The sequence below is a fragment of the Culex quinquefasciatus genome, chromosome 3 (assembly GCF_015732765.1).
Source record: "Culex quinquefasciatus strain JHB chromosome 3, VPISU_Cqui_1.0_pri_paternal, whole genome shotgun sequence".
Classification (NCBI taxonomy): Eukaryota; Metazoa; Arthropoda; class Insecta; order Diptera; family Culicidae; genus Culex; species Culex quinquefasciatus.
In genome coordinates, this window is record NC_051863.1 from 84,213,867 (window position 1) to 84,238,017 (window position 24,151).

At 43.2% G+C, this 24,151-nt stretch overlaps 1 protein-coding gene and 2 long non-coding RNA genes across 15 annotated transcripts in view; 1 reads left to right on the forward strand and 2 right to left on the reverse strand.

Annotated features, from left to right (window-relative positions):
- Positions 1–4,647: 4,647 nt before the first annotated feature.
- Positions 4,648–24,151, reverse strand: part of LOC6049664 (allatostatin-A receptor) — a 30,234-nt gene continuing 10,730 nt past the window's right edge. For 11 of the 12 annotated variants that reach the window (XM_038261888.1, XM_038261886.1, XM_038261889.1 and 8 more), the window contains exons 6-9: positions 7,998–8,119; positions 6,758–6,833; positions 6,545–6,700; positions 4,649–5,330 (exon numbers count right to left, since the gene is read on the reverse strand). In XM_038261888.1, the coding sequence (XP_038117816.1) occupies positions 5,214–5,330; positions 6,545–6,700; positions 6,758–6,833; positions 7,998–8,119 (471 nt within the window). In that variant the 3' untranslated portion in view covers positions 4,649–5,213. Of the gene's footprint in view, positions 5,331–6,544; positions 6,701–6,757; positions 6,834–7,997; positions 8,120–24,151 lie in introns of all 12 variants that reach the window. The other variant, XM_001866351.2, reaches the window with a different exon arrangement.
- Positions 10,555–11,450, reverse strand: LOC119769443. The gene is made up of 2 exons (XR_005278358.1): positions 10,992–11,450; positions 10,555–10,934 (listed from the first exon to the last, which is right to left on the reverse strand). It is a non-coding gene; the product is annotated as an uncharacterized LOC119769443 (long non-coding RNA).
- On the forward strand, positions 13,248–14,440 carry LOC119769442. Of its 2 annotated transcripts, XR_005278357.1 has the most exons (3): positions 13,248–13,704; positions 13,771–13,920; positions 14,241–14,440. It is a non-coding gene; the product is annotated as an uncharacterized LOC119769442 (long non-coding RNA). The 2 variants fall into 2 exon arrangements; XR_005278356.1 differs by having other exon boundaries at positions 13,248–13,920.

Below are 24,151 nucleotides of genomic sequence, written 5' to 3' on the forward strand. Positions count from 1 at the left end.
GCCGGTCTCCCTATAGAGTAATCTACCTGCGTATGTATTGCGTGTTCGGTTCGTACACGAAAATAAAAAATCAAATTATTCGCTCTACAGCATTGCCTTGGCGTTCTCTATTGGGAGATTCCTACTCGAAACTAGATGTCCGAAGGCTTGATTGTTGAGGCAATTGCAAACCTCTTTTTACACCTAAGCTTCCATCCTCCCCGGGATTCGAACTGACGGCCTTTGGATTGTTAGTCCAACTGCCTACCAGCGACTCCACCGAGGCAGGACCCAGGGACGACTCCTACACCTGGACTGAACTAACGACCTAACCCTTTAGGTAAGACCGGGGCCAACATTTACTTCCCCATCCGACGGAAGGCGTGATCAGACAAATCTCGTCTCGAAAAATGCCACCGGGACCCTCTGGGATCGAACCCATGTCGACTGGGTGAGAGGCAACCACGCTTACCCCTACACCATGGTTCCCGGAAAATAAAGTGAGGTTAAATTTTGTCAGCCAGCAAAACCAAATGGTGCGCTAGTGTGCGTATGCGGAACGTCATAAAGCTCTATTTAGGGTCTCTAAATGTCACCCCCTCTAAGGGATGAGATTGTCAAACGATTGTCATTTAATAAAGAGTTCATCAAAATCCACCATATTTTGGGAAAGTGGTTTTAAACAATCTAAGAACAATCCTACTTTTGAAATTTTAGCACAATAGTTTTTCGGGAAAGTTTTAGAGAATTCTCTCAATTTTAATGCTATTGTGTTCGCTGGAAAAATTTATTGGAAAATAAAAAAAAATAAACATTAATATGTAAAAAGAGGTTTTTCCATACTCCCATACAAAATTGAAATGCAATGAGCAACCAAACGCTCCCAAATTTCAGGGGGTTGTTTTGAGGTCCAAAAGGTATAAAAAAACTTTGTTCTGGTTTGATCTGATCATTTTGTATTTTTTTATATAATGACGAGCCAGTCTATTAATTATGCATGGCACAATAATTTGATATTTTTGATTAATTTCAGTTATAACAGCCACAGAACAGCAAAAGTAGTACATTGATTCCAAAATTTTGAGCATTTCGGTTCCCTTAATTCTAATCCCGATTCCCTCAAGTTGGCTGTCTGTTTGTTTATAATGCTGGTTTGCTCTTACACTTCTCGTAAATTTAAACTTCTAAAAATAATTGCTGTGGCCATAATTATAGTTAATGTTTGCTTTGAGCTCATAAAATTGCGCATGTTTTAACGTTTGTTTCATTCTTTAAGGCTGATACGCAGATGGGAAGGAACGCAAAACTCCATACAAAAAAACGCCCAAGAAACGGTCAAGGAAAGGGTCACGAAAAGATTTTTCTTAAGCGGTACGCAGCTGAAAAGTAACAGAAACGGAAAGATAGCGTTTGACGTTTCTTCGCGCGGTGCTTGTTTGTAATATGTTTTGATGAAAAAATCAAAGAATTGTAATTTTCCTTTTCGAATGCGACTAATAATTACAAACGATTTAATAATTTTGTATTGGATATATGTAATAATATTTAAAATTCCCGACGAATCTCAAAAAGCAGAATATTGAAACTAAAAGGACAGATTAAGTTTTTTGGTCGAAATGGAGTAAAAAAAAAGTTGTCTTTATAGATGTCGTCCATCGTGTCACCAACAATTTATTGCTAGTACCAACCAGCTACCTTTGGATTATAAGTCCCCTGCGAAAAACGAAGTTGACTTTATAGCTGTCGGCCACCGTTGCTAGTACCAACCACTAGTGTCTTCCTTTTTATCTACAAGGACTTCGCCGCCCTGGGCTCGTAAGTGTATGAAAGTATGGCACGGAACGACGGCGCCAAATACCCATATTTACACAAAGAATTTTAGAGCGCCCGCCGCGGGATTCAAACCAGCGACCTCCGGATTGTGAGTCCCCTGCACTGTCTGATTTATCCACACTCGAAGACCAAAATGAAGTACCTAAATCAGAGTGAAATCAAACTTGACAATAATCATACAAATATCTATATTCTTACTGAAAATACAATAATAATCTGAAATTTTGAAATCCAACAAAAATATGAAAAAAAACAAACATTTCAGAAAATTTAATTTCAAATAACTTTTTTTTAAATAATGAAGAAAATTTCAGCAAAAATCTGAAATTTGGAAATTAAAAATTAAAGATATGCAGAATTGAATAATAATTTTAATATTAATGTTTTTATAAATTCAATAGATCAAAAATCTTAAAATTCGAAACGAATGTACAAGTCAAAATTCCAAAAGTTTTAAAAATCGGAAATATAGAAAATCGTAAATACGAATTTATGAAAACCTCGAAATTATAACAATCAAAAACTCTATTTCTTCCAAAATTAAAAAATCTAGAATGAAAATTTAAGAATAAAGAAATTTAAAAAAATTAAGATTTTAAGAATTTAAAAATTTAAAAAAATAATAATTTAAGAATTTAAAAATTTAATCCCGTGACTCTACCACTGGTCGTGGCCGGCGCCGGTATTGATCAGCATGATGGGGGCCTTTGAGAAGTTGCGAAGCGAGGAAAGATAGCACCCACTCATCTTCCACGGCTCGTGGATGTAACTTCTGGAGGTCCTGGTCAATAACGGAGTAGCAACTGCGGGTGGGCACCTATGCTAATTTAAGAATTTAAAAATTTAATAGTTTAAGAATTTAAGAATTTAAGAAATTAAAAATTTAAGAATTTAAGAATTCAAGATTTTTTTTTTATTCTTTATTATAGAGTTTTTCAGCCGGAGGCTGGTTAAACTCTTTTGGATGATTTGACTTCGTTCTTGAAGTCGACCCTGTTATAATGTTGTTTTTATAAATATTGATTATACATCGTAGTAAATTTTTGAATCTTTCAGAAATTGTATAAGTTTTTCCTCCATGTTTTTTTCGTTCGCAAGGATGTCTTGAATGTTATTAGGGAGATTATGTTTGGTCCTCGTTATGTCAAAAATGGGGCAATTGACTAAAAAGTGTTCAACAGTCGCCTTTACATCGCAGGTTGGGCAGGTTCTATGAAAGTTTGTTCCGCTTTTAAAGTTATGTGTTATACGGGTGTGACCAACGCGTAGTCTCGAGAGCTTTTTTGTTCTGTTCTGTTCTCTCTGTCGGTCCAAACTGTAGTTTCCTTTTAATTTTCCGGAGAAAGAGATCTCGTACATTCGTCCATTCTAATTCCCATGTTGAATGGATCAAATTTTGAACCACAACTTCAGATCTTGACATGGTATAGCGTTGTGTAAGGTTCTGCTGGTTTGGCCGGTTCAAACTGCAGTAAGTTATGTACAACTATACTAAAGGAAACTATGTACGAAACCCCAGCCCAATTATTTAATCTTGAGGCTGATTCCAGTGACTGTAAAAATGCAGGGATCAAGTCTCCTAAACGCACTTTTTAAACAATTGATTGTAAAAATAGTATGACGATAAATTTAACGTCAAATGCGTAAGGGTTTTGGAGTTTATATGTTTATCAAACAATTCATGCATAAAAAATATTTTTTTGAATAATTTTTGAGTGTTTTCTATACTTATCAAATTAAAGAAAAAAGATCTCTTGGATGTTTTTTGCAGCACTTCTTAGAAAAATGTGCGTAACTCAATCTAAACATTTTTTATTTTTTTTCTTTGTTTTCTACAATGAGTTTTAGTCAATTTCGCACAACTTTCTAGAACAAAGCTAATTGTTTTACCCACATGCTAACGAGATACAGGTTTGGGATCAAGTCTCCCCGGGGATCAAGTCTCCCCACTCTCCCCTAAACCTAGATAACTCAGAACATTTTTTTTGTATTTCATAACGTTTTAAAAGTTATAACTTCGATGAGTTATCACGGCTCATTATATTTTGTTCTAGTAATGCCATTTTCACCGAATTATTCGAGATTTTTTAAACCATTTTGTAGTGATATGTTATATTTACAGAGACGGTAGAAAAATTTCACTTGTGAAGCAAGACATGACAGAGATAACTTTTGACATTCAACTATAGGAAATCCAACTATGTAAATCGCACTTTTTCATTACTTTAATATTTAATAGACCAGAAAGAGACCAAAACATGACATTCATTTATTTATTATTTAGATTTAAATAACTTTCATTTGGATTTTATCTCCTATACATAATTGCAATCTCTCTTTCAATAATACAATGTGCCACATTCAGTTTGTCACAATCATACATTGTGTTAATCTCCTCATGTGAGCAAATCCCCCTGAATTCACCCTTTTCTGGACATTTTAAGTTATGTACCTATGTTTTTATTTAACTGAAACTTTGTAAGGACATTTCCTAAGACAAAAAATCCACAAATGCTCATACAAAAAAGGGTTTCTAAATGATCGAAAAATATATGAATTTATCTTTTTTGTAGTTAAAATTGTATGGAAACTTGTATGCACAAAACATTGATTCAAAATGGCAAATAATCGATATTCTGAAGAATTGTCCACACAGAAAAAAAAGTCAACTTACTCGGCACGCAAAAGATTAATCACATGTAAACTCAGTTGATGTAAACTTGAGATTCGACGTAAACGGTTAAATCGCACGTAAAATCATGTTTTTACGGATAATTTTTGGCAAATTTACATCAAATTGCATTTAAATTTAAATGTTTTCTGACGTGCAAAAGTGTAACATCATAAATCATGTAACATTCGGAAATATTTTTTTGTGTAAAGGATTGTGCACGATTCTCTGATAATTATAGAATTGCACTTTTTTTTACCAAATAACGGTAAATAAAAACACCTGTATTTATGATTTTTCCAGTTCCTTGTCAAATCGTTCAATAAGGCCCCAAAGCCTTATTGTCAATTTTTATGTACAAAGGTAGAAAGCACGATTAAATTAAATTAAATGAAATGATTGAATTAAAAATCAATTTTAAATCCTTGGCGGTCGTACAAAAGGTTATTGTGCTTAAAAAATAGGCTTTATCTCTGTGATAAATAATATCACACATTTAAGCTTAATTTTAGGACCCAATTGAAACTGACTCGTATTATCAAGCTCGACTATTTATATTTCCCAATAAATTGGAAATTTAATCCATGATAGAGAGGTGGTAAGGTTTGCTCTGATGCAAAAATTCAAGATTTATATGGACAATGTCTGTCATAGCAATGGAGCTGATCATCTCTTATACACTCGTTATTTCTATGTATTTCTCAGCAACTTTGCTATCGTCAACCTCCACTCACAAAACATCCGCATTTGAAGTGCCATTTCCGGTGCGTGTGGTTTTTGTTTCTCCAGTTCGGGGACCTTGTGGAATTCTCAGCAACGATGATGGTGGTGCTCCACACCATACCACCTGAATCCGGCAGAATGACAGCGTGCATATAAATCAAAGATAAAAATCTATCAATCTCAACTCTTCACTATTGGTACGTTCGTTTAAACAGCCAGTGCGGCACTGATTGCCGCACTTGCCGGTGCCAGTTTTGGTTCAATCGAACGTAATTTGTCACTGTGCGTGGAACTCGCATGAAACTGAATAAATATCGAGTGCGGCACTAGAGTTTCAGTTTCAAGATAGCGGCGAAACTCGTGCGGAACTAGCGTGAGTTTCTTAAAAAAAAAACACTTTGGCGTCATCCATAAAGTACGTCACGCTCTAGGGGGGGAGGGGGGGTAGGCGCAAGCGTGACAAAGTGTGACAAGGGGGAGAGGGGGGTCCGTGAGACTGTGACGTCACGCTAGACTATTTCCTGAATATGTACTGAAAATTCAGTCAAAGAATTTATCTAAAAAAATTTTTTTTAAGTAAAATATATCAAGGCTTTAAGAAACAGAATTTTTGATGATAGATTTAATATGATTAAATCATTAGATTAAAAAAAACTGTTGATGGTGATTTCTATCACTACAACATTTAACAAATAAAAATCTAAACACAACCTGTAAAATTAAAAACTTTCTCGATTGAACTCCGAATTTATAAATAATCCTATTTATAAATCATGTAATAATTATTCAAAAATCAATATGGATAAGGGGGACAGAATGTGACGTACTTTTCGAAGGGGGGTTGGAGAAAGTGTGACAAAGTGTGACATAGGGGGGAGGGGGGGTTAATTTTGGCCGATTTTAGCGTGACATACTTTATGGATGACGCCTTTGACAGCTCTGAGTGCGGCACTCAGTGCGGAACCAGCCCTCAAACGAACGTACCATATGTATCAGTGATACATCGATGCGCAACGTAGGTGACTTTCATAATTAGGAGGATTGGTAAAGTGCGAGCAATTAAGTAAACTGATAATAAAATCCAGCTGTGTCATTAATTGACCAGGGTTTACGAAATTAGCAATCGATAACGATTTAAAACATACCCAAATAAAGCTAGTCGCTGAACAAAAATGGTATTCAATAAAGCTAAAAAATAACAAAAAAAAAACGTCGCACAGATATTTAAGCTATTTTTAGGAAACAAAAGGTAACATTTACATTTTAATTTAAATAAAACAAATGAATCAAACAGATATTCCAATGTTTCGTTTTTTATCTAAAATAACTCAAACTCACCTTGCGGAATGCTTTCCGAAAATTATCTGAAAGAAAAGCGTATAATACGGGATTGATACAGGAGTTTGTGTAGGCTAGCACGTGCGCTACTATCTGCGTGATGATGCTGCTATGAGTTACCTCGTACACTTCAAAGGATTTCAAAACAAGAATGACCTGTGAAACGTATATGAATTAAATTCCTGCTCTACAATTTCTCAAGATTAACATTACCTGAATAGGGCACCAGCAAATAGCAAACGCTAAAACAACCACAACAACCATCCTCGTAACTCGCTTTTTGCCTCGTCTGTGAATATTTGTAAAGATTGGGTTAAAAGATTTGCATTTCAGGGTCTTAGCTATGTATTTTGAACTGTCTTTGTTCATTTATTGGATTTTTTGCTTTTTACTTAAAAGATATCAAAATTGACTTGTGATTTTAATTTGGTTTTTTTGTTTGCATTAACTGGAAACTTACTCTATATCAAATTTTGGCAGCACTCCAGCCTCAATACTCTTCATGGGTCATGGGAAAAATTTACTTAACTCATTTAAAATTTTGGCCATCTTATAATGATAAAAATTTACAAACTTTTTACAACACTCATATACCGATTCTTAATGAAAAGGTACAACACGGAAAGAGTTAACTACGAAATTAGTCAACCTATATTAGATGTAAACTGGTAAATGATTAAATCCACGTATACATCGTCAGCTAAATTAACTAACTTTTGCCAATTATGTGTAACCTACAGGGTAAACCAATTTGAGATGAAGTGCATTCTACGGGAGTAAGGTATGGTAAGGGAGCAAGGTATTGAACGATATTATAAAAAATATTTCTGAACAATTGATTTAAATTCTTGTATGAATTTAGTTCTTGGGTTTTGTTGACTATTTTTTTTTGTGTGATTATCTGAATCGTAGACTACATATAGGAACATCAACTCTATATGGTATATGTTTCGCTCGAGTAAGCAAAAAGTCTATTTACATGTACATTAGGGCGACAATAAAAAATCGCATTTTTCGGCAAAAATAAGAAACTGTGCCAATGTTGGGCCAAATCGGTTATAATTAAAGGGTCGCTATGGATCATTAAAGTTGGCGACAAAAATCGTTTCATATGAAAACGTCTTCTTTCAATCGCTAATAACTTGTCAGGGTTAACTCGGATCGTTTGCGGTCTTGGATAAAGTTTTTTGTCATATAAATTTTACATTATAATCTCACACTTGACAATGATCTGACACATTTATCGCCAACTTTTTTTTATTTTGGAAATTCAGGCTTCTCCCCATATTTTTGCGATTTTTTTCATACAAACTTCAACGATCAATAACGACCCTTAAGCCAGGAGCCAGGATTAGGATTTTCCAAAATTTTATTTTTCTCTTGTCACCCTAATGTACATTGACTTGGTTAAATATACCACGGCGCAATCAATTTGCGTAAATAAATGCATTACCTGGATTCAGCTGAAACTCGGCCTCCCGGGGCTCCCGATTTCCACAGTCGCGCCAGCATCCCGATGTACAGCATTGATATCAACGTCAAAGGTACAACGTATGACGACAGGAAGAACGATACCTAAAAAAATACTCTCATGACCAAAACAGTGGGTGTGAAAGCACACCCACAGCGTTTTGTATCATATCTCGTTTTTTTCTTTTATAGAAGTTGAGTTGAAAACGACATAAATATGTGTTTATATTATTTTTCCTATAATCAGGCACTTATTTTTTGTCTGCAAAATCGATTTAAAGCATAATTGATTGGTCACCAACAAAGTGCATACGTATAATATAGTATATACAGCGCGTTTTTGACGGTGTTTTGTTAACTTTCGCCGACGGCCATGGCGGCGGCCGCGACGGTGAAGAGTGAGTGGACGGAGCACAGGGCTGAGAATGGAAGGACGTTCTACTGGAACGCGGCCTTGAGAAAAGTGTGGGAGAAACCGGACGGGTTTCAACCCAAGACGCAGGCGGCGACGGGCATGGAGGTGGAAGACTCCGAAAGAGGAGGAGAGGACGGGGGCGAATTTCGTCCCGTGGTCAAGGTTCGCCGCAGGAAGGCTAAGGAGGAAATCAACGTCGGCGATGGCGGCAACGACGGCGATGTGGAGAAACTGCTCAGCAACAACAAGTTCAGCCCGCTAGCGGAGGAGAGCAACAACAACAACAATGCGAACCCAGCAGCAGAAAAAACCACCCCGTGGTACCAGCAACCGGCAAGTCGGCCGGGAGAAGAAGCAGCCGCCGCTGGTGGTGAAAGAAACGAGTTTCGCCCGCCTTGCGAAGGTGATGTCGACATGTGATGTCCAGCCGGAACACAAACTGACGCGGTACGGCACCAAAATTACGTGCTTCTCGAGCGACGACTTCGACACGGTGCAAGCTCACCTGAAGAAGAACAAGGTGCAGTTCTATACGCACGGAAAGCGCAGCGCGAGACCGCACCGGGTAGTAATGCGAGGTCTCCCGAACGCGGAACCGGATTACGTCAAGGAGCTGCTCAAGACGGAACATCAGCTGGACGTCTTGGCAGTACACGCCATCAGGCGGAAGCAGCAGCTTCCCGCCATCGATGAGACGCCTTTCATCGTGCTCTTCCCCAAGGGGCATACCAGTCTGAAGGAGTTGAGTAGCAAGGTAAAGAAAGTGGGACCAGTCGTCGTCCGGTGGGTGGCCTACCGGAACAAAGAACCGCACGTGACCCAGTGCAAGAACTGCTTGCAGTTTGGTCACGGAACCAGTAACTGCCATCTCAAGCCCAGGTGCAGCAGCTGTGGGGGTGCCCACAGCACGGAAAAGTGCAAAGCAGAAGAAACGGAAGCCAAGAAGTGTGTCAACTGCTCTGGATCTCACGAGGGTCTGGACCGCAGCTGTCCCAAACGTGCGCAGTTCATCCAGTCGAGGCAGCAGGCGTCCAAGCCAAAGCTGCCAGCATGCAAGAAGGACAAACAGACTCCGGCAGGAGTCACGTTGACCGCGGCGGATTTTCCTCCGCTACCTGGAGCGGTGCCGTCCGTCGGGACGGAAGAAAAACATCTTCGTCCCGCAGGAAGAAGTCCAGATAATACTGGCGCCGGCGCCGGTGCAACCCCGAAGGCGGATCAAGGTGAACCGAAGCTGTACAGCGAGTCGGAGCTGTGGTCCATTTACAGAGAATACAGAGGTCGCTTGAGGCAGTGCAAGACACCCGAGGAACAGATTGACGTGATCGCGCACTTGCTGACACATGGCACGAGAAAATGATGATCTGATGATCAGTTCCGGTTTTTTTTTCTTTTATTATTTTTTGTACTTTGATCCTCGGTCCTAACCTGGTCACAGCACCTAAAAGGACCTAATAAAAATAAGTTATGAACAAAAAAAATATAGTATATAGATCGTTAAAGTTGGTATGGACTTTTTTAAATTTATTGACATCAACTGGGTCGAATCGAGACTACAATCTGAAGCAGTTTTTATAGCTCTTTATGGCTGTAAATCGATGCAGTTCTTATTGTTGGTTCTGTGTCCGTTCTAACCGAAAACAATCATAAATATCGAAATATTATATTATTATTGTATTATTAATATTTCCTATGTGTTTTATCAAAACCAATGCTTGTCTCAAAGTCCAGTGACAAATTTCAGTGTAAATTTAACTAGAAATATGAAAATTTGCACGAGGAAATTTCTAGAAACTTAAGGTGGAAAGAGAATCCTGGCTTCACTCGATTTTTGGAGCACCTTTAACACAGTCAACTCAATTCAAATTCAATTCAAATCGTTTATGTATTCCGTTTCAAACGCAACAACCGGTACGTACACGGAATCGGTTGTCTGCTAGAATTTTGCTAGAACTATTCTGACAGGCCTCTTGCTAGAATTCTGTAAGAATTTTGCTAGAATTAGATAGAAAAATTTTCTGCTACAATCTTGCTAGAATTTCGTTAGAATGTTTCAGCTAGATTTTTTTTTGCAGCTTATTAGCCAGTTCATAATACACATTTGATAAGGAAAATATTAGTAATATTTCTGTTTAATTTCGTGAAACAAAACAAGATGTTTAACGCTTTTATTACATACAAACACTTTCACACCTGGGTTTTCTGCCAATCCCTTCACTTCGGATGATTCTTCAAGGATTCTGCAACTTTTCACTCATGGCGGCTTTGGTGGCATCTCCTGGAGGAGTTGACTGCACGACGATGGCGAGACAACATGAGTTGAAATCCAAACTGCTGTGACGGGAGCGGAAGCACCGAATCCGACGACCATCTCGAAGCATCCCGTAATGCTTAGGAGCATTCCTGAGAGGATGCCGTTAGGCAGCTGCCGGAGTGGAGGTTGATTTTGGATGGTGATGTTCTTCCGGGGGAAAATCTTCTGGAAAAATCCAATGCAAGTAGCGCCTGTGGAAAAAAGTTTTAATGACTCCAATGTAAAATATCTGTTGACAACATTCTTACCGAACTCCGGGTGGCCAGATAACCAACGGAACGGCACCAAATCGACGTTTTTAGTCGACTAGATAACAAATTAAAACTTTTGCCAGCAAGATTTCTGACAAGATGGCGGTCACAGTGCGGTTTGGCGAAAATGACGTCATTTCGACAGTTTTTTGCTCTGTCAGAATGCTCTAAGAAAATTCTTACAGAATTCTGGCAGGCCTGCTAGAATCATTCTAGCAGGATTCTAACAAAACCAGCTCTGCTAGAAATTTCCGTGACCAGGAAGGGACGCGCACGGTGCGCGCTCCCTTGTAAGAATATTTCTAAGTCCTGTAAATATAAAGTGTTAAGAAAATAAACGTTCTTTTACTGTTCGGTGTGAATTACGTGTGGTGTTCAATTTTTTATACGGCCGGAAGCGCCTGAAGGACGCTAGGAGAGCGCCCTGGAGAATTCGGCGTTGACCAAGGGTTACCAGCGTAAGCCAGCTCATCTACATCACCCCCCCCCCCTTCCCCCATCGGCCGGTGTGGGGACCTGCCACCTGCCACTCCGCTATCGAAGGCTTGAAACTAATGGCTTGATCAGTTGTCAAGGAGGGCTAACTCATTCCATTTTTTCAGGGCAGAGACCATTTATTAAAAGGTAGTCGTAGACCTGAGCTGAGCTACTGACTACTCATCATCTCAGGGTCGGCATTACTACTAAGCGATTCAAGCTCTCGGAAAGGAAATAAAAATCAAGAACCACACTTTTCTTATTTAAATCGTGTATTTTGTATTTAGTGTAAAAAGTGTGTGTGTGTGTTTAGTGTAGCACTTCAGGGACAAACGTACCGTAACTCCAGCAGCAGCTTCCCGGGATTGAACGCCTTCGGCGTTCTCCTCTGCGTTGGCCGGTCACAGGAGCGCCCTCGACTGTGCCGCCGGAAGTCCCGTGGGGGGGGGGGGGGGTCGTCGTTGCAGCCGAATAACGGTTGACGGCTGTTGTTGTTGCTGCGCTGGAAACCGCGAGGCAAGGTCGAGCGGGCGTTGCCGATCCTTCCTGCGGCAGGCGTCTTCCTCGTTGTCGGAATCGGCGGACCTGGCTACTGCCAATCCGGTCGCGCCGAGAGGGGAATCTCCTTTGCGTTTATGGCGCCGCGCGCCAGAGATTGTCGTGGTCCTTGACGGGAAACGTAGCCAATGGCACTCTGCACTTACAGGGCTAGGTTGACCAAACCCGTACGGGGTCGAGTTCGGAGCGGGAGAGTTACAACCGCGGGCACTTCCTCCAGAAGGCCAAGACGTGTCCAGCACAAAGTTGCGGTACTGGCACCTGGATCCCCGACTACACCGCACGGACGCCTGATAATAAAAGAGCCCGATTCTTGTCCTCGGCATCGGAGGTAAACATTTCCTTCTTCTTTTGGGTGGGAAAATCCACCATTTTCTTTCCCTCCCACTTTTCGTGCAGTCCTGACCTAGCGCTGTCAGGATCTGCGTGTTTGCAGCGGTACGGATAACCCTTCACTGCTTGTGCCGTGTGATGTTGTATGTGCGGAAATAAATTGAAAAGTGAAGGTTCGTTCAAGAACTGTGACCAACGGTTACACTATCCACCACCCCGGCGAAAAAAATGTGAAAGCACGACGAGGTTTCGCATTTTTTTACAACAATGCTTTGCATCACCGTCGTCGGCATCTACTAGATTCGTGGGTGTGGACAATTCAACCTACAATTCTCAGGTACATTACTGCTACAACGCGCGAGATAATGAACCTTCACAAAACAACTCAAATAATAAATAATACAAACAAAAACATTCAATATTTACAAAATTTACACCAAATTAAAATAAATAAGTTAACATAAATCATGCAAAAACAAATTAAAATAATTATTAAAAATCATCCCGAATTATGGGTAGACAACTCTATAGTTATGTTGCGCAACAAAATAATTGGGTACTAAAGCCCTATGTCAATTTTTATGTACAACGGTATAAAACACGATTAAAAACCATTTCTGATCACTTTTTTTCATTTTAACGCAAATTTTTTTTTTGACAGGACAACATTTTTTCAATGGATCAACTATGGTCCCCTTGGAACGAGCTGTCAAGTAGGAGCTTTTCTGTCAAGAAGGACCGCGAGGTTAATTTTTCAAAATTGATTTAAAAATCCATTTTAAACTCTTTGTGGTCGTACAAAGGGTCATTGTACTCAGAAAAATAAGCTTTATCGCTGTAAACAATAATATCAGCAATCTAAGCATCATTTTAAGACCCAATTATGTACAGAATTTACAAGTTTGGATCTCTTTCGATCTCCAAGGGGTGATTCAACCTCAAGTGAAGCCCCTGCAGCAAACTGTCTCTGCAGTTGACAGATGCCAAAACGTCCACACTGACACGTCGCCGAGCTGTCAGAGCATAACGCAATGTTTACAACTGAAAAATCAGCTCGGTCAACGGAATCAAGTGCGCGATCGTTTTACGTCGTTTTCGGTGTGTTTTTGACGATGTTTCGTCCGATATGTTCAGGTAAGTCGTTTAAGTTTTTGGACTAGTCCTACGAAGAGCTTCTTCGTTAAGTTTTTATTTACTTTTCAGCTCACAGTGAGCCTGAAAAGTGGTGGTGTTTTGCTGCTAGGTTCTGAATCTTCCCGAGGAAGATCAGCCTGCACAAACCCACAAATTATCCCGGGATGAACCATGGTTGGCCATCTTGACACAGCAAGATGAGCACCAGGTAAGTGTACACATTAAAATTTGCAAATTAAAAATCAATTATTGATTGACGATCGTAAAATTTTAGGCTTGCCACTTCTGGCCGGTATTTTGGTTGGTAGCGTCCCCTCACTGCCGCTCCACAGTCGCCGCTCGGACGCAAGGGCACTACGGATAACCCCTTGGTCGTCTCGTCGGACTGCCAGCGTAGCTATGGACCTCCAACATGAGCATAAAGGTAAGCACTTTTTCAATTAACGAATTTTTGCTAACTTTTGACCACTTTTGGTCGTTGCGAACTCCACTCGTGACAGCTCCACGGACAGTGACACGGCGAAGGGCAAAACTGATCATCCCTTTGCCGTCCACAGTTCCGCCAGTGCAACTATGGAGTCCCAACATAAACTATGCTCCATGTTAACGACTAGGGTGTTCAAAATTCACTAGTCTGCATGAACATAATTTACAAAAACTGTTTTTCACAAATATTTAACACAATTTTACACACAATAACATTCATTAGTACGGTGTAATAATTTCATTTCTTTTTCTTTACAGGTGTTTAGTAACGACTAACCTCCTCCGCAGATGCTCATCGGGTCTTCGGGTCGAACCGACAGCGAGTTCCGAGGGAAACCAATGTTTAACCCCTCACCAACTGCTGCGGTTAACCGACCCTCGGTCGACTTACATCGTTAGAGTTAGTCAGTGTTACTAAACTCTGTATTGATTATGAATAAAGATTCATTTTATTATCACCAACCTCTTTTGGATTGGGAAATCCGGAAATCTCAAAATTAATCCGAAATCGACTCCAAAACCATTCAGATCTGAAAATGTTTCAACTTTTTCCGTGGGTTTTCCACTGATTAAATATCAAAGTAATTAAAATATTCCTAGTTATCACAGATTATCGTGGGTTCATTATTCAATTATAATTTCCTAATTTCATTTTGCAAGATCTCTCCAGGGGAATCGTCTTCTTGTCTGGATCAAACGATCTGCATGTGTCGGTCATAAACCGGCTAAATTATTTTCGGGACCGGTGCCCGAAATAAACACAACAATTGTTCTGCTGGCCAGGGTCGACGGGACTCGGCCTCTCAGATAGCACATTACCATCTGAGACGTCCACGTCACACTCCTGTGTGTGCCATTCCACTTTCGCATGTTTCGTCTATTCTTGTTCTTTTTCTTTGTCATTGTGTGTGTCGTCGATCAGCGCGAAGCTTGATCGTAAAGCAATAAAGGCAGCCCTCTGTCACGACGGCCATGTTTATGAAACCTAAATGTTCGACGCGAACATGAAGACAACAAAGAAGATGAAGAATGCATTTGCTCTAAAAATTTGAAAATAAACAAACTGCGTGGTAAACAAAGGTATAATTTCATAATGCTGAAATGATTTCCAAGAAAATCCGACACGGGACGGATTTCCAAACACAAGTTCCCGAAGGACCCTATCCGCCAGAGACTATGGATAAATGCCCCGCGAAGTAGCGATGAAGATGATTTTGCAAGTTTAAAGTTCAGATTTATTCGAACCACTTCGCGATGAACTTCTTGTGAGTCCACAAAAGGTCGGATTCTACACAAGCACGCGATTCCTTCGATTCCCTGTGCGAGTCGACAGCGGGAGTGGGCCAGTCCTCGGAGAAGGTTACCGAAGGATGCTTGGAAAGACCAGCTCCGCCACATCACCGGAATCACGGATGTGTCTGCACTTGGTCGGCTACTCCCTGCCGGAGATTGCAGCGAGCTGTTCGGAAGGATCAACAGCGGGACTTGGCCAGTCCCCGGTCCAGTACTACCCAGCAACAGTTTTCATCTTTTTTCGTAACAGATTTGCACACACAATAGTGATGTTTCTTGAAGATTCGGTGTAAACAAACAAACAACACCAATACTGCTATACTCACAGAGCCCACGCAGTAGTATTAGTGAAGAGCCCACGATAAACAACGTGGGCTCTTCACTAATACTACTACGTGGGCTCTTCGAGGTTTTGGTGACTGTCAAACGTTCTAGCCATTTACAGTGGTGCCAGAGGGTTGAATAAAGGTCAATTTGGTGGTGGGATATTCCCAATCAAAAAATCCACGGCTTGACTGTTTCATTCCGCTTCGAATTCCGCTTCGAAAATTGCTTAGAATTTTTCTAAACGGAATTTCCGGTTGGACTCCGTTTAGATTCCGTTTGAGCCAGTTTTGCACATTAGTGACTTCTGCTGGTGTATGGTGGAACTACGGTGACATTTCGCCGCCGTTCGCCAAATCGGTTTGTTGTCAGTGTATTAGTATTTGGTGACAGTGTAAGTTAAACGTCAAACTTGTTTGCTCGTGATTTTTTTTCGTCGACATCCGGCAGTCAATCCAGTCTTACAAAATTATTTGGTTTGACCGGATTGGAAAAGGAACCAAGGTGAAATCATTGCCCGCATCCGACTGGAGAAACCCCGTGAACTGGCGCAAGAACCTGCCAGCGCAACTTCGGCTGCAGCTCTCGTGGAGCTGCATGAGAAGCCCATCGGCAAACACGCGGTGGTGCCGAAGACCACGAATCGGAGCCGGAGCAGATCGGTGTGGAAGGAAGAAACTATTGTGTATGTCCCGGTAGTCGATGCAGCAGAAGTTGATGCAGCGAGTTGACTTCATCAATCAACATCAAACACGTTTTTCTTTTTTTCCTTTCAGATGCAGCTTCCCTGGCCAAATCCCCCGCGGCAGTATCAGTAGCAGTTCCGGCCAAATCAGGCCGCAAGAAGGGAACAGTCTGCTGTGGCAGGTTCAACGAGGGGGACCGAGATTGAAATGGCGATCGTGTTTATGGATGAGGGAGGTCCTTTGTGGATGCAGCACCGAAGTCGGCGGCTAAACGATGTGCAACCCGCAGCACACGGTCATCCCACCGCCCAGCTAATGTCTCTTGCGAAACCCTCACGTGAACATCTTCCCTTAACCAAACGGCGGAACCATCATCGGAGTGCCCGTCGTCAATCGAACCAGTTTACCCGATCGCCGAGCAAGTAGACACTCCGGTCAAGACGATGACCGCAACGACCTTGGAAATCTTCTTGGAAGGGGTTGACGACCAGACACCGAGTCCGACCTGGACCGACCACTTCAGTCGACGGAATAATCCGACTCGGACGACGGCTGCCAAGACGAAGACGACGGAATCGACCAACTTTACACGCCACGTCTTCCAGATCTCCAGCAGCACACAACCTTAACATCATAATAGTTAGCTGTTTCCTTATCCCTTCATTGTAAAACTTTTTGATTATATTAAATGTTGAGTGTGGGTTTTGGGGTTGGGTAGCTTTTTTTTATTTATGTATAGTTTTACCGGATTTTTGACCGGAATACAAATAAAAGGCTTAAATTAGTACAACATCGTCTAATCACTTTCTTTCTGGTTGAAATTCAGATCAACCAGAATAAAAACGAAAATCAATAAGTAAAAACAAGAAGAAGAAGAAGCTGTCAAATCAACCCGTCCATTCCGTTTCGATTCCGTTTGAATTCCGCTTGAACCGATTTGCGGCGAAAACTCAAACGGAACCGGTTGTTGCGTTTGAAACGGAATGCGGTTTAGAATCTAAAACGAACACTGTTTAGAATTCGAATCGAATTTTTTTCGCTCAAGCGGAATTTCAAACGGAATTTAAACGGAACGAACTGACCGGGTTGTGTTGTGTGTTGATCGTTTATTTATCACAGCGGAGTATGTGTAGGTTAAAAATCTATGTTAATTATGTTTCAATGTTTCAAATCGGTTTCCGAACAACACAATTTGCCCAAATCCACGAATTTTTCAACGCGAAAAACGGCAATGCAAAGCATTGGAGTAAGTCGCGAGAACTCTCAGACGATTTAAGTCCACAAGGGACACTAACACAAATTCTTGGCCGGGGCAGGGAAGTGTGCAGGTGATAGAAAGCCGTGCTAACACGGATCCCTGCCACCTCCCGAAGGAAAAATCCTTAGATTTTTATCCAGCCGGTCAAACTTGATCGCTTTTCGTGTGCTTTCCGCTAGGAAGCCAATTGAAACTAATGGCTTGATCAGTTGTCAAGGAGGGCTAACTCATTCCGTTTTTTCAGGGCAGAGACCATTTATTAAAAGGTAGTCGTAGACCTGAGCTACTGACTACTCATCATCTCAGGGTCGGCATTACTACTAAGCGATTCAAGCTCTCGGAAAGGAAATAAAAATCAAGAACCACACTTTTCTTATTTAAATCGTGTATTTTGTATTTCGTGTAAAAAGTGTGTGTGTGTGTGTTTAGTGTAGCACTTCAGGGACAAACGTACCGTAACTCCAGCAGCAGCTTCCCGGGATTGAACGCCTTCGGCGTTCTCCTCTGCGTTGGCCGGTCACAGGAGCGCCCTCGACTGTGCCGCCGGAAGTCCCGTGGGGGGGGTCGTCGTTGCAGCCGAATAATGGCCTATCTACAATCACTTAGCTTAGAAAATTTCACTTAGCTTAGGAATTTGAATCAATGGAAATGAATCTGAGTTTCTACAATGGAAAAGTAATCAAATTAGAAACTGACGTTTGGTTTGGAAAATTTCAAAATCTACGGTAAGTTGACGTTTCCATATCAAAGGTAAACAAACAACTGCATAGCAACGTATATCAGCCCAGCAAGTTTTCTAAGTTGATTGTGGATGACGAACGTAAGTTGCAGACTTTCCTAAGTAACTACTTTACTTAGATGTTCTAAGCTAAGTGATTGTAGATAGGCCATAACGGTTGACGGCTGTTGTTGTTGCTGCGCTGGAAACCGCGAGGCAAGGTCGAGCGGGCGTTGCCGATCCTTCCTGCGGCAGGCGTCTTCCCTCGTTGTCGGAATTGGCGGACCTGGCTACTGCCAATCCGGTCGCGCCGAGAGGGGGAATCTCCTTTGCGTTTATGGCGCCGCGCGCCAGAGATTGTCGTGGTCCTTGACGGGAAACGTAGCCAATGGCACTCTGCACTTACAGGGCTAGGTTGACCAAACCCGTACGGGGTCGAGTTCTGGAGCGGGAGAGTTACAACCGCGGGCACTTCCTCCAGAAGGCCAAGACGTTGTAACAACAGAATCTTTCTTCCCAACTTGGTCGCTGAAGGCGAATAAAAAGGCGTTATTTTGAGCAAAAACATCTATTCAACCCAAAATTTCTACCCACAACTCTTCTTCTTCTTGTTGCCCTCTTCTCTGCGCTCTTCCTTGTGCTTTTCTTGCGCTCTTCTTCGCGCTCTTCTTCACGCTCTTCTTAGCGCTCTTCCTCCTTTCACCCTCGCTACTCACGCTCGCCCGCTACAGCATCCTCCACGTGCGCCGCTCTGCGGCTGCTTCCGCGTCCTCTTCCGCATTCTCCGCCGGCGACCACCAGGTTTCCGCGGTCCCCGATCGTGCCGCGCAGCCACACGCCGACTCCAGCAGCTTTCGCTGTCTCTGACCGGTTTGACCGGTCCGCACGGGCCAGCCCGAATCGTTCCCCGAACCTTCCGCCTCTAAACTCCACGTGTCGACCCGATGTCGGACCATTGTCGGGCTTCCGCAAGCGGCCCGATATCCAAACCGACTGGGATGAGTTCGCCCTCGTCAAAAACACCCTGTGGAATGGCGTTGTGATTTTCGATTCCACGGATTGAAGATCTTGCAGCTTACCCCGTTCGTGCTGGGGGTGTTTCCTCCTCCGGTCCGCAGTCCCGTTATTTTGCGCGACGTCCAATCCGGCGTTGTTGGCTGCCGGTTTCGTTGCCCCGCGAGCTTGGCTGCGGATCGTAGACGCCAAGTTGTTCCGCGACAGCCGCTGGTCACACACGCGGTTTTGATTTCAAGGTTACGGACTTTTCCTGCCGGCCGTCACGGGACGATCCGTCCGCCGGACCAGGCGAGAGAGCAATGGCCGAGCCGTGGTTGTGCACGATGCCTCGACCCCCGAGCTGCTTAGATTTTTCCTTTCTCTCCCTCTCTTCACAAGCGACGCGCTTAGCGGGCAGCTTGACAGCGCGAGCAAGAGCGAAGTGGTGAGTTTCTTTTGCACGTTTGGACGCACTTCGGCATTTTGGCCAAAACAATGATTGCTTGGAGCGCGCTCGTCTTTGCTTAGATTTAATTTGACTCAAATTTGGATACAAAAATTCTAAACGCAACACAACCTTGACCTTTAGGCAGAATTTTCCGTGTGGGACAAAAGTTCCACACGGAAAATTCTAGAGATCCTACTTCCTTCGGAAGCACGCTGGAGACCGACTGACCCGTGGCCTACGCCACATAATTAAACTAACAAAAACTCAACAATACTAAAGTGCGGAAGCCCAAGGCTCCCCAGATTGTTTTGATCGAAACATCACGGTACTAAACGATACACAGCAGCGTATTCTGCTCAAACATTTGGTCAGATGGTCATCTCCTGCATGACCCAAAACGTCTCCAGCTATACTCCCCCAATGGCCACCTTTCGACCTTGTCAGCTAATCTACCACAACTAACTGGAAGACTCCTCCAAAACTTTACCGTCCTGCGTGTTTTGTTTAAATTCTTGTTCACAGACCGCGTCTGTTGTCATAGCTTGCTTTTCCCAACGATTAAACTACATTACAGCACAATCAACACTAAAATGCCTAAGCTTGTGTGGGTTTTTTAGTTGGGCGCCATTTTGTAACAACAGAATCTTTCTTCCCAACTTGGTCGCTGAAGGCGAATAAAAAGGCGTTATTTTGAGCAAAAACATCTATTCAACCCAAAATTTCTACCCACAACTCTTCTTCTTCTTGTTGCCCTCTTCTCTGCGCTCTTCCTTGTGCTTTTCTTGCGCTCTTCTTCGCGCTCTTCTTCACGCTCTTCTTAGCGCTCTTCCTCCTTTCACCCTCGCTACTCACGCTCGCCCGCTACAGCATCCTCCACGTGCGCCGCTCTGCGGCTGCTTCCGCGTCCTCTTCCGCATTCTCCGCCGGCGACCACCAGGTTTCCGCGGTCCCCGATCGTGCCGCGCAGCCACACGCCGACTCCAGCAGCTTTCGCTGTCTCTGACCGGTTTGACCGGTCCGCACGGGCCAGCCCGAATCGTTCCCCGAACCTTCCGCCTCTAAACTCCACGTGTCGACCCGATGTCGGACCATTGTCGGGCTTCCGCAAGCGGCCCGATATCCAAACCGACTGGGATGAGTTCGCCCTCGTCAAAAACACCCTGTGGAATGGCGTTGTGATTTTCGATTCCACGGATTGAAGATCTTGCAGCTTACCCCGTTCGTGCTGGGGGGTGTTTCCTCCTCCGGTCCGCAGTCCCGTTATTTTGCGCGACGTCCAATCCGGCGTTGTTGGCTGCCGGTTTCGTTGCCCCGCGAGCTTGGCTGCGGATCGTAGACGCCAAGTTGTTCCGCGACAGCCGCTGGTCACACACGCGGTTTTGATTTCAAGGTTACGGACTTTTCCTGCCGGCCGTCACGGGACGATCCGTCCGCCGGACCAGGCGAGAGAGCAAAGGCCGAGCCGTGGTTGTGCACGATGCCTCGACCCCCGAGCTGCTTAGATTTTTCCTTTCTCTCCCTCTCTTCACAAGCGACGCGCTTAGCGGGCAGCTTGACAGCGCGAGCAAGAGCGAAGTGGTGAGTTTCTTTTGCACGTTTGGACGCACTTCGGCATTTTGGCCAAAACAATGATTGCTTGGAGCGCGCTCGTCTTTGCTTAGATTTAATTTGACTCAAATTTGGATACAAAAATTCTAAACGCAACAACGTGTCCAGCACAAAGTTGCGGTACTGGCACCTGGATCCCCGACTACACCGCACGGACGCCTGATAATAAAAGAGCCCGATTCTTGTCCTCGGCATCGGAGGTAAACATTTCCTTCTTCTTTTGGGTGGGAAAATCCACCATTTTCTTTCCCTCCCACTTTTCGTGCAGTCCTGACCTAGCGCTGTCAGGATCTGCGTGTTTGCAGCGGTACGGATAACCCTTCACTGCTTGTGCCGTGTGATGTTGTATGTGCGGAAATAAATTGAAAAGTGAAGGTTCGTTCAAGAACTGTGACCAACGGTTACAGGCTTCTTGGTGGAAGACGCGGTCCCCAACATTTTGGTCCTTCGAACCGGATGAGGGGACCACGGACCACGGAAGGACATCGGCGGATCGGCACAGAGTCGATCTTGCACGGCTTGGCTACGCTGACGGACGCCATTGCTCTCGCGATTACCTGGAGGTAACAATACGACCTCGCGGGACAATTGGATGTCGGCCATCGCGAACTCTCCAATTCATCGGTTTCGCGCCACAACGGCCTGGCAACTCAACTGGAGGCTTGCATGCAGCTGGGGCCAACGGACTGGCCATCAATCAACGACCTCACGGAACGGACCGACGGACGGAACACCGTCCGACCCGACTAGACTGGTGCGGATACTAGCTATCCAGGTAAATATAAACGACCGGGTATATGTCTAGTCGAGGCATCGGAACTGCATGCGCTAACACTTTTCTACGTTCTACACACAACGAACACCTCGGCCTCGGAGCGCCGATCAACCAACAAGGATCGTTTGGTTACGTCATCACGACGTCACACGCCTCATCGGACTGGCTACGTCATCGGCTTTACGTCATCAACCGCTGCCCACGGTCTGGCTCAACGCGGTCGAGAGGACGTACGAGCTTCTACTACGAAGCGGATAACCAATACCAACAGCACTTTGCAGCGGTCGCGGCGATCGCTAGCGTTCGGGAGTGATGCGGATCATCACTCAACCCAAGGGTCATCATCTGGGACCACCACTACCACCAAAGGGGACCACTACTACGCGTCGTAGCACGGCTAACACAGCAACCATGGCACTGCTGAACGGTTCGGCAGCTTTCGGGATCTGGACATCGCAGCAAAGAGAAAGCACATCTAACGTGTCGGTCAGGTTAGTGAAGAACGGTTATATGTCGGCCGAGGCTAGAAATTGGATACCACACATCTTAAATCAAACACATCCTCTTTGACTAACAACCACCACACACACAACCTATCACCACCACTGAAGGATCTACACACGAGCTTGGTGAGCTGACCAGCTCATCAGCTGTTTGGATGACGTCACGTCTGTAGCAGACTGGGATTTTCGGTTACAACCTAGGTTACAACTTTTCGTCAATCTACGGCATCGCTGTATGGAAGCAACGCTGACGCAGGTAACGGCTCAACGTGGCTGTTTAAGCTGTTACCTATACAGGCACAAAAGAAGAACGAGGAGGTAGTACCTACAGTAACTACAAATACGGATACACCAGCGATGAACCTTCAGTCGAGAACAGAACACTGATTAAGTCTGCAAGTAGTAGACGAAATACGTATCTGTCAAGATATTAAAAATATATAGCGGAATTAAAAGGAACAACTCGTCTCTTTGTATTCACAGTAATGCATTCTGCTAAAACGCTCAATCAAACCACAATTACCATGGCAACCAAGCCTTCGGAGCACAACAAGTTTATCGGACTGAAGAAAATCATCGCAGGTATCCACAAAGACATCGCCTTCTTGAAAAAATGCGTCGAACACCGAGTTATGGCCTATCTACAATCACTTAACTTAGAACATCTAAGTAAAGTAGTTACTTAGGAAAGTCTGCAACTTACGTTCGTCATCCACAATCAACTTAGAAAACTTGCTGAGCTGATATACGTTGCTATGCAGTTGTTTGTTTACCTTTGATATGGAAACGTCAACTTACCGTAGATTTTGAAATTTTCCAAACCAAACGTCAGTTTCTAATTTGATTACTTTTCCATTGTAGAAACTCAGATTCATTTCCATTGATTCAAATTCCTAAGCTAAGTGAAATTTTCTAAGCTAAGTGATTGTAGATAGGCCATTACACCAACTAGCCACAACAAATTCCGACAACTGATTTCCCACATTGCCCCAACAATGAAACCAGTAGTTAAACCCTTAGAAGAGTTCGTTGTTAATCGTTCTTCTGAAACTTTTTCAGAAGAACAGTTAACTTTACTCAACAAAGGTCTTAAGTACGCGGTATCATCAAAACCAAATCTGGAAAACATTGTTATCGACATCGAAACTGTTATCAATGCTAACAGCATCGACGAAAAACAGACAAAACCTCCCCCTCTTCTTCCAGCACAAATCAACAGCGTCAGGATGACGGTATCCAAATTAATACGAGAAGCAACAACAAAACACCAGGACAACGCCGAAGTACGAGTTGTGAAGGAACTCAAAGAGAAACCCGTGTACTACCTAAAAGCGGACAAGGGAAACCGGGTAGTAATCATGGACCGGGACGAATACGACAAGGAACTTTTTGAGAAACTCGGAAACAGGGAAAAATATTCACTACAACGAGGATACACGCTAATCGATATGGTCAAAAAAGTAGAGAACACCATCAAAGAATGTGCAGGCCTTTTGAAATCGGCTGGGAAAACTGCAAAATCGTTGAGAGTACCGAACCCAACTCTACCAAGGATTAAAG